We start from the raw sequence: 9,488 nt of genomic DNA, 5'->3' as shown, positions 1-9,488 counted from the left end.
ATGTTAATTGCGCTCTCTGAAAATGCCCTCAGGTTGTTGGAGAGTGGCCAATGGCCATTATAGCTTGTGGTACTAATTAGTCAGCGCCACTCACAAGTGGATAATTACTTATTAATTTCGATCTCTAACTAATTGTTGGACTGCATGCGGATAAATGTTTCTACTATTACTTTCACGATTTCAGATTTCAGATAAATATCTTTTTTTCAATTCAAAAAAATGCATGTTTAATAATTAGTCCAATCAAATCAAATACATGGCCGGGATTTTTAAGTCCTATTAAGTGAAACTTTGACTTGTTTTAATTTGTAACATCTTTCAAATCAAAAAAATGGAGATGAATATAACATGTTCATCAAGAAAATGACTGTAATATATATCTTCCATATTGCCATGAGAAAATTATAACCAAGTAGTCGGTCACTACAAAAAAATTAAGAATTCTAGACGAAAATTGGAAAAAACCGTCTAGAAAACGTTCTAGACGGTTTTTTCTAGACCGTTTCAAACCGTCTAATACTAGGTGTCGCTAATTCAGATTATGGACGGTTTGGGCCAAATCGTCCGCAATTCCAGACGGTTTGACACAAACCATCTAGAACTGATTCCGAACGGTTTTGCCCAAAACTGTCTAGAAAAATTCTGGACGGTTTTGCCCAAAACCGTCCAGAATCATTAATTTTTATTTTTTTTTAAAAAAAAAAACAAAATCTATGCGTGAGTTTGAATATGATTTATTTTTTTTGTTCGGTCATCTCCCTCATTTGCAAATCCACCGAAAGTCATTGGGTTCACCGTTCATCTGTCTCTTCGTCGTCAACCGATTTCCCTTCCTCTTCATTCGATTTCCTTTCATCTGTAGCGGTCATTGTCTTCGGTGTACGTTTTTCTTCGTCTCGTCTGAAGGATCTGCTCAAAACGCAAAACACAACAATGAAGATCGACCCAAATATTTCATCCTATTTTAGTAATCCAAAAGAAGACCCAAAAAACCAACAAAATCACACCCAGAAAGCAAACCCAAAAATCAACAAGAAGAATAAGGGAAAGATTTGGGGGAACTGGACGACGATTATACCAGTCGGTGTCAATCTGCTTGAAACCCAGAAAGCAAACCCATTTGCTGTCAATCTGCTTCAATTTCTGATTTTGGATTCTTGAACAAGCAGAGGTGAAGAGGCTATACAGAAAAGGTATGATTTGGGGTTTTTAACGGAAGATTTAGTGCAAATATACATGATTAGGATGAATGAAAATGAAAAGAATAAAAAGAATGTCTGGACGCGTGCGGAAGAATGCGCAGATGTGTACGGTGGTGTTCTTGTGTTTATTGAATAATGATCAATAGAATTACTCTGTTTTTAACGGAAGAATGCGCAGATGTGTACAGTTTCGGGGTTTTTAACGAAAGTGCACAAGTCAAAAAAAACAGACGGTTGTGATTTTGGTTTGGAAAAAAATCGGATGGATGTGGTAAAATTTGGAGGCATCACGCGGATCGATGACATGTCATGAAAAAAAAAATTCAGACGGTTTTTTTTGAAACTGTTTGGAACTGAAATTTATTATGGATGGTTTTTACCAAACCGTCCATAAAATTCCAGACGGTTTTAACTAAACCGTCTAGAAATAACATTTACAGACGGTTTTGAAAAAAACCGTCTATAAATATCCAGACGGTTTTAACTAAACCGTCTAGAATTTTATAGACGGTTTAATCAAACCGTCCATAATAAATTTTTTACAGACGATTTCAGAAAAACCGTCTACAAATTTTGTTTTCTAGACAGTTTTAGAAACCGTCTAGAAAAAAATCGTCCATAAATGCCTTTTTTTGGGTAGTGAGTAAGGTCTAAAATTTGGTGTTCCATCGTTTAATTTGTTTCACATTAAATTAAAGCATGCCAATTAGGTTTAATTAGGAGAGGGGGGACAAAACTAAATAAACTCAATGCTAAGGATGGTTCCACCTCGGATTAATTAGGTGTAAACCAAACTACAATGTTTCTACCTTCGGTTGCTCACAATTATTAGTTATGCACTTTTTCTACTCATTCATTTTCGTTGAATAAATGCAGATTCAATTCATTAGAGAATAAAAGTTAAGGAACCCCAATATATAATTAAGGAGCTAGCTTGGTCTAATATATAGTTATTTCAATTAATTTATGATATTCCATCATGCATGAAGATCAATGAAGTGTTGGGTTTGGTCCTTCTTATATATTGACATTTAGTTGACTCTGAAGATCGAGTGCCCATCACATATCTATCCTGATAATTAATTATAATTAATGATGTGCGTGGGATGAAAAAAGTGTTCAAGAAGCCGAACAAAACAAAAAAGTTAGGTGTAAATTTACTTCAAATGCGATTTGCATCAGAAGTTAGGTATAGAAAGTGTAAGTTTGATTTTATCTTCAGTTTTACGCATGCAAGAAGGGATCTAATCGAGTCGAGTCGAATCAAGTTTTAAAATTTCAAGACTGACTTATTTATGAGTCGAGTTTAATAGTCGAGCTCGAGTTCGAGCCGAGCTATAAAATGCGTGTTCAATCTTGACTGATTTAAAACTCGGACGAGCTCGAACTCGTTGAGAATGACATTCGAGCCGGGTTATTCGACAAGCTTGGATCAACTAAAGCTCAAGGTAGGCTATTAAATTTTTCAATGTGTAATCAAAGTGAAGTTAAAGTCCGAATTTGTGAATAACCTCTATACTAACTATTAATAACTTAATATGTTAGCTTAACATACTAAATATTATTATCAAAGTATTATAATTAATATGTAATATAATATTTACTTAGCTAGTATACTATATGCTTATTTAGTATACATATATACAAAAAAATATCGAGTAACACATAATTAATTACATTTACTTAGCATATGTTAATTAACTAGATAATATGTTAGTTTATGAACTAACTAGTTAGTATTTTAACTAATACACACATACAAATATTAAATAACATATATAGCATATATTACTTAATTACTAATATCTATGCTTAAATTTTCATAACTCATTTTTAGTAATATATAAGAGATATGAACGAGCTAATGAGCCTGGCGAGAGATCCGGTCGAACTTTAAACAAGCTAAGCTCACGAGCCCTTATTGAATTTTGTCGAGCAAATCGGGTATGTATCATTTATTAATCGAACAGGTTTTTATAGTAACAAGCGAATTTCTACAGTATCGAGCTCGAGTTCGGATCGGACTGAATCGAGAAGGTATCGAGCAAATTGTCGAACGAACTAATTTATTTACATCCCTACATGCATGTGTTAAGAAAATATTAAAATCTTAGTATGGTTGTTAGTGTTTTGAGAGTATTTTTTTTATTATTAGTTTTTATTTGAAAAAGTATTTTGATCTGACAAAATATAAAAAATAATTTTTTTATATTTTAAAGAACATTTTGTATTTTTCATTCTTTATCAATTTCTTTGACTTAATAAAAAGCAACAAAAATCATTAATAATTAAACATGGGCTCACGTATTTTAATTTTTAATTTTTTAAATGATTAATATAAAAATCCATTTAAAACACATAAAATAAGTGCGATAGCGACAGATAAAAGTAGCATCACTCAAATTAGGAATATGATTCATAAAAATAAAAAAAGAAAGAAAGAAAAGAGGATGATGTTTATTGGTGCCGGTGCGTCCACACAGGTGTCACTTTGTGGATATACAGTGGAAGGCGCTAGCAGGCTAATTAGTGTGTATCCCTGGTCCACCGTCCACAAAATATGCAACTATATCCACGACTGTCGCCCGTCGACAAAAGTCGTCAACGTTCCCAATTAAAGGTTTTAACAACTTTTTCTTTTCTTTTCTTTTTTGACGAATTGTTTTAACAACAATATTGTCTGAATAGAAGGGATAATTTATGTCAAATTAAATGATATTTTACTAACCCAATACAAAATTAAATGAGTCAGATTATATAAGGTTGACCTATATAATTTTATATCCATGTCTCAATACGATTCGAACCTAACATATGAAATAAAACTAACAATTTTTAACATGATCGACCCGCAAATTGATTCAATACAAATTCAACACGAAATTAACGAATTATGATTGAAAAGTCTGAAATGTTCAATCAAATAAGTTAGATTAAGATTGAGCTATATATATATATATATATATATATAATCTTATTCCCATATTACGATACGACTAAAAGAAAAGTTATATTTTGTGTCCCATAGAAATAAGTCTTAATCAATCCTCTTACATCTTTTGGTCACTTAAAGCTTGCCAATGCCATCCGCAATGATTTTAACAGGTGATGAAGAGGGGCAAGAGAGCAAGTAAAAGATCTAAGGGGAACAGAACAGTGAAGCAAAGAGGGATTCGATTGCAGGGCCTTTGAGGTCCTTTGGGTACCATTATCACTTTCCAATCCATTATCACCCCGAAAACCCTACAACGATGATTGCTTTGTATTCATATATGGTGGTTGGCGTGCATGAACAAGAACACCACTCCTCGATCTCCTTTGTCCACCCATGGTCCGGAGGGCACATCATGCTGATGCCAACCTTACATCATAAGCCGAACCATGCCTCCGGGTCCTGCTGGACCCACAAAGTGGATCACAAGATGGGATCCTATTCGGACACGTGGCAAAGCAGGCAGGATAAAAATAGTGAGCTCAACAGTTATTCTTTGTTTTTATCATGGTGGGGAGGGAGGGAGGGGAGAGGATTAATGCTTCGATGGTGATGGTGATTATGAGTGCGCCTGGCACAGCACGCCCTCCCTCAATCTTTTAAGGCAACAAAGAGAATATGATGATGATTTCCGCAGCACGCTCTCCTCTCTCTCTCTCTCTCTCTCTCTCTCTCTCTCTCTCCATCTCTATGCCAAAGTCGATCTGCACACATTTCTGAAGAAAAGGAATAACCAAAATTTCCGGTAAATGTCACCGCTTCAATAATCATCCTTTATCCTTTTGCTTCCTACCATCTAATAAAACTCTCTTCTTTTCTTTTCTTTTTTTTTTCCATGTGCCTACTAGCTAGCTTGCTATCGATCTTCGGCATCATCCATGCCATGTCTTTCGTTCATACATGCCATCACTTGCACTCCCACGTGTCAAATGCGCATTGGAGAATTCCATAGGTCCCGTAGTACATAGGTATATCTCTATCTTTAACCCCACCAAATCATACACGTCAAATCACTTCCACATATGGCTGCGCATGCACATGGCAAAGATCATCACGTATGTCCAATATATACAAAGAACATCATGGATTAAAGGTGAGAAGGAAGACAATATATGGATATACAACCACGCGTGCAGATCAACCTTAGAAACCACGCACACCGAATTTTTACTTCGCGAAAATCCACGAGGATTTTGACTCTTTTTCACTCTCGACCACGCCCACTTCGATAAATCTCCCTACTCATCCATACCCAAAGCAAAATCTAGTCCTTTTCGATTTCCCTGCTTTATACCCCTCCTTCCCTCCATTTATATTGTGCACCAACCCTTCTATCCTCCCATCACTTGCCCCTCTCTCTCTCTCTCTCTTTCTCTCTACTCTCTCTCTCTCTCTCTCTCTCTTTCTGTGTTGAGTTTCTTTCAGCGATAGGAAAATGGGTGATATTTCTTGTTCCAATGGTATTTCCAATGGAAATGGAGTTCATGGGAAAGGCCTTCCACTAAATGGTTATAGGAAGAGCTGTTGGTACGAGGAAGAAATTGAAGAGAATTTGAGATGGTCTTTTGCTCTCAATAGGTATATCCCATGCATATATGATGCATGCAAGCTCAATATTAATGTTGTCGATCGTCACAATGGTTTAACTAATGCCAGTTAATTTATTTAGTTTAAGATCAAATAGACATTACTGCAAGGTCCATGTTCGAATTTTTTTTCGTCTTATCTCTTCTCCGGTTATTCAGCTTTCACATTCCCTTGTTAAGAGTCCACCTTTTTCTTTTTCTTTTTTTTTTTCAATTTTCTTTGGGGTAGGCCTCTTTTTTGAGCTGCGGATTAATTCGATAAAAGGAAAAGGAAAGAAATTAGTCAATTCAGCTGCTCATTTTGGCGAAGTTTGGTTTCCTATTTAATTGCATGTTAATTATACAGAGAAAATTTTCATGCATGGACAAAATCATGCATGTTTTTAGGGCAAAACAATTGCTTACACCTTGTTAATGTAAAAAGCCAAGGTCCAAGCTAGCTGTCCACTAGGGTGATATTCTAGGTTTTGGAGTATTTATTTCCTTTGATTCTGGGAAGTGGAAACTACTTTAATGATACACATTAGTGGGAACTATTTTAATAACATCCTTAATTAGCAACGTAAAGTCTATTCTTAAAAAGCGCAAATTTTTTAATAAAATAACTAGGTCATGAAAAGGCCAGACAAGATTAAATTAATATATATATATATATTTCACTAGTTGCTGAGGCTACAGAATAGAAAAGTGTATCTACAAATTTTCCTTTGTTAATTTCTTGTAAATTTGTTATATAGAAGAATTAGTCTTATAATTACAAAGTGCAACACATCCATATTTTTAAAAATATATTAATCATTTTTTCTTCAATGCAGTATATTGCATACAGGAGCTACTCTGTACCAGGACATTGCTCTTTTGGACACAAAGCCCTTTGGAAAGGTTCATCTACATAATATATAATTTGAAAAAAAAATATATATATATATATATATCAACAATTTTTTACTAGCTAGTATATTGCGCTAAACATTGTTTTGTGAATATATAGGCTCTTGTCATTGATGGAAAGCTTCAAAGTGCCGAGACAGATGAATTCATCTACCATGAATCTCTTGTTCATCCATCACTTCTTCATCATCCAAAGTACTTACCTTTTCCTCTTATTTAGTAGTTGTCGTTACTTTTTGTTCCTGTTGTTTTACATTGGACATGGACGGCGTGTTAAGAATGTTCCATTTGATTATTCTAGTCCAAGGACCATCTTTATTATGGGAGGAGGTGAAGGTTCCACAGCAAGAGAAATTCTTCGACACAAGACTATAGACAAGGTTACCATGTGTGACATTGATGAGGTAAAACCTCTATAGTATTGTTCTTATACGTTATATCCATGTTTTAACTCCATGATCAAAACATTTCCTTAAAATACTGTCTAAAGAAAATGAACATTGCACGTTTTCCGGTGTAATGTGAATGTACAATTGTGTTTTTCCTTGTCTTGCCTTTTACTAGAGCTCTTTTTGTCTTATGTTGTCACAAAAGACAAGAACAAGTGAAAGCACCGACCGAAAAGAAACTGTCTTGTCTTGCAAATTTTAACTTCTGTCAACCTTTAATTATAAGTATACGACTAAAGTGAAACTTTACAAGCCGCAAAATATGTGATTAAAGTAAAAAGTTATTTTTTTTTAAAAAAAAAAAAAACCCTAAGAAAGGTAATTAATTAACTTGGTAATTAATTTCTTCTTCCATGGAACAGGAGGTGGTGGAATTTTGCAAGTCATACTTAATTGTAAACAGGGAAGCTTTCTGTGATCCAAGACTTGAGCTGATTATCAATGATGCCAGGTCCCTTTCTCTACTCACAAGCTTTAGTTATCCTTCTTCTTTTTATCATTGTTTCTGTTACTTTAACAACATACTAAGAATTCTCGTGGTTTCCTGCAGGGCTGAGCTAGAAAGCAGAGAAGATGGTTATGATGTGATCATAGGCGACCTGGCCGACCCCATTGAAGGAGGTCCATGTTACAAACTCTACACCAAATCCTTCTATGAGTTTACTATCAAGCCTAGACTCAATGAGGGTGGCATATTTGTCACACAGGTGTGTGTCCTCATGCCCCCGTTTGTGTGTTGGCATTCACATTTGGCTCAGTAAATATTTAGCTAAAAATACATTAATATATTTTTCTTATTTTAGCTACTCACATTTTTTTTCAAAGTATCTACATTTGACTTAACATTTTAGCTATCCAATTTTATTATGTTTAAAATATTCTCTCAATAAAGATAAAAGAGAATCAAATTAATTTTTCTATTAATTTAACTTATGCATTATTGGTATTTTCATCTGGATATCCAAAATATCATTTTTGTTATTTTGGGAGGAACATAAATTTCCTACAAATCGGTTTGTAGGAAATTTTCTACGACCCACATATAAGATTGACATGTGTTCCTTAGTATGTGAGAAGTGCATGTTATTTAAATAGGATGTGCTTCTTACATGTTTTTTTAATAGCATTAATAAAAAAAATATATGTTTTTCACACGTTTAAAAGACACACGTCCTTTTTTTAAGTAGGTTATAAAAAATTTTCTATAAACCGGTTTGTAAGAAATTTCTATACTTTTAAAAGGGAGTGTGAGGGGAAAATAAAGAAATAACCTGTTTGTGTCTTGCAATCTACGTAGGCCGGGCCAGCTGGAATATTCAGCCATACAGAAGTATTCTCTTGCATTTACAACACTTTAAGGCAGGTTTTCAAATGTAAGTAACAATGGAGATAATTAACAAAAATGAAAGATATTTAGCCTTTTCCCAACTTTTTTGTCATAGCTAGGGTTCAACTTAATCACTAGCTTGTTCTCGCGTACAGATGTGGTGCCTTACTCAGCTCATATTCCTTCTTTCGCTGATACTTGGGGATGGGTGATGGTATGACAAATCAATACCTTGTATATATATAATACAATAGTGAAAATAAATAAATAAATAAAAAATAATTTGGTGGACTAAGAATTGTTGAAAATGGCAGGCTTCTGATACTCCTTTTGTGGTGAGCGCTGATGAGTTGGACGTCAGGATGAAGCATAGGATCAAAGGGGAGAACAGATATCTCGATGGGAAAACATTTTCATCAGCATCCACCTTGAGCAAAGCCGTGAGGAACTCGTAAGGCTGATTTTGTGTTTGACTTTGTTCTGGATACTTGAAACAGAAACGTTACTGATTTGAGAGATTAACCATTTGGCAGGCTGGACAACGAGACTCATGTGTACACAGAAGGAACAGCAAGGTTCATATATGGCCATGGCAGCGCCCATAGAAATACTCAAGGATGACAAATGGAGCAGAAGGGTGGCCCTATACCAAAGCACAGTGAAACATCAGAGTACTGCGCGCAAGTGAACACAATCTTGGGTTTATTTTATCTATATTTCTATTCCCCCTTCTTCTTCTTCTTCTTTTTTCCTTTCTGCAAGTGTACTTACTTGAAAGGTTTGATATAATGGTAATGGTGGGTCTTTTGTTTGTGATTTTCTCTTCAGAAGTTTTGACAATTGTAGCTTATATTAGCTTCATCGAAACAGAGCATTCCTATAAAAAGTCGGAAAAAAAAAAAAAAAAAAAAAAAAAAAAAAAAAAAAAAAACCTTCCATTTTTTGTGTGACAACTGACAAGTGACAACCAGCGTAACACCCGTAGTTTAGAGGATATTGGGCCTTAGTTAGGCCCAGTGTTCTGGGTTTTCAATGTATGTG

At 34.7% G+C, this 9,488-nt stretch overlaps 1 protein-coding gene across 1 annotated transcript; it reads left to right on the top strand.

The window, feature by feature from the left end:
* Positions 1–5,372: 5,372 nt before the first annotated feature.
* On the top strand, positions 5,373–9,263 carry LOC133858948 (thermospermine synthase ACAULIS5-like). The gene is made up of 10 exons (XM_062294395.1): positions 5,373–5,772; positions 6,596–6,662; positions 6,772–6,866; positions 6,973–7,075; positions 7,483–7,571; positions 7,671–7,827; positions 8,418–8,493; positions 8,603–8,661; positions 8,762–8,898; positions 8,981–9,263. The coding sequence occupies exons 1-10, from the start codon at positions 5,630–5,632 to the stop codon at positions 9,066–9,068; spliced, it is 1,014 nt and encodes a 337-aa protein (XP_062150379.1). The 5' UTR covers positions 5,373–5,629; the 3' UTR covers positions 9,069–9,263.
* Positions 9,264–9,488: the final 225 nt, after the last annotated feature.

Source organism: Alnus glutinosa, chromosome 1 (assembly GCF_958979055.1).
Source record: "Alnus glutinosa chromosome 1, dhAlnGlut1.1, whole genome shotgun sequence".
NCBI lineage: Eukaryota > Viridiplantae > Streptophyta > Magnoliopsida > Fagales > Betulaceae > Alnus > Alnus glutinosa.
The sequence above is the reverse complement of the archived record's forward strand: the minus strand, read 5'-3'. Positions and strand labels throughout refer to the sequence as shown.

Excerpts from the sequence above, each read along its gene's own strand:
- LOC133858948 (XM_062294395.1), top strand. The coding sequence starts at position 5,630 with ATGGGTGATATTTCTTGTTCCAATGGTATTTCCAATGGAAATGGAGTT. Across the intron at positions 5,773-6,595 it reads TGGTCTTTTGCTCTCAATAG|TATATTGCATACAGGAGCTA; the intron begins GTATATCCCATG and ends TCTTCAATGCAG. Across the intron at positions 7,572-7,670 it reads CTGATTATCAATGATGCCAG|GGCTGAGCTAGAAAGCAGAG; the intron begins GTCCCTTTCTCT and ends GGTTTCCTGCAG.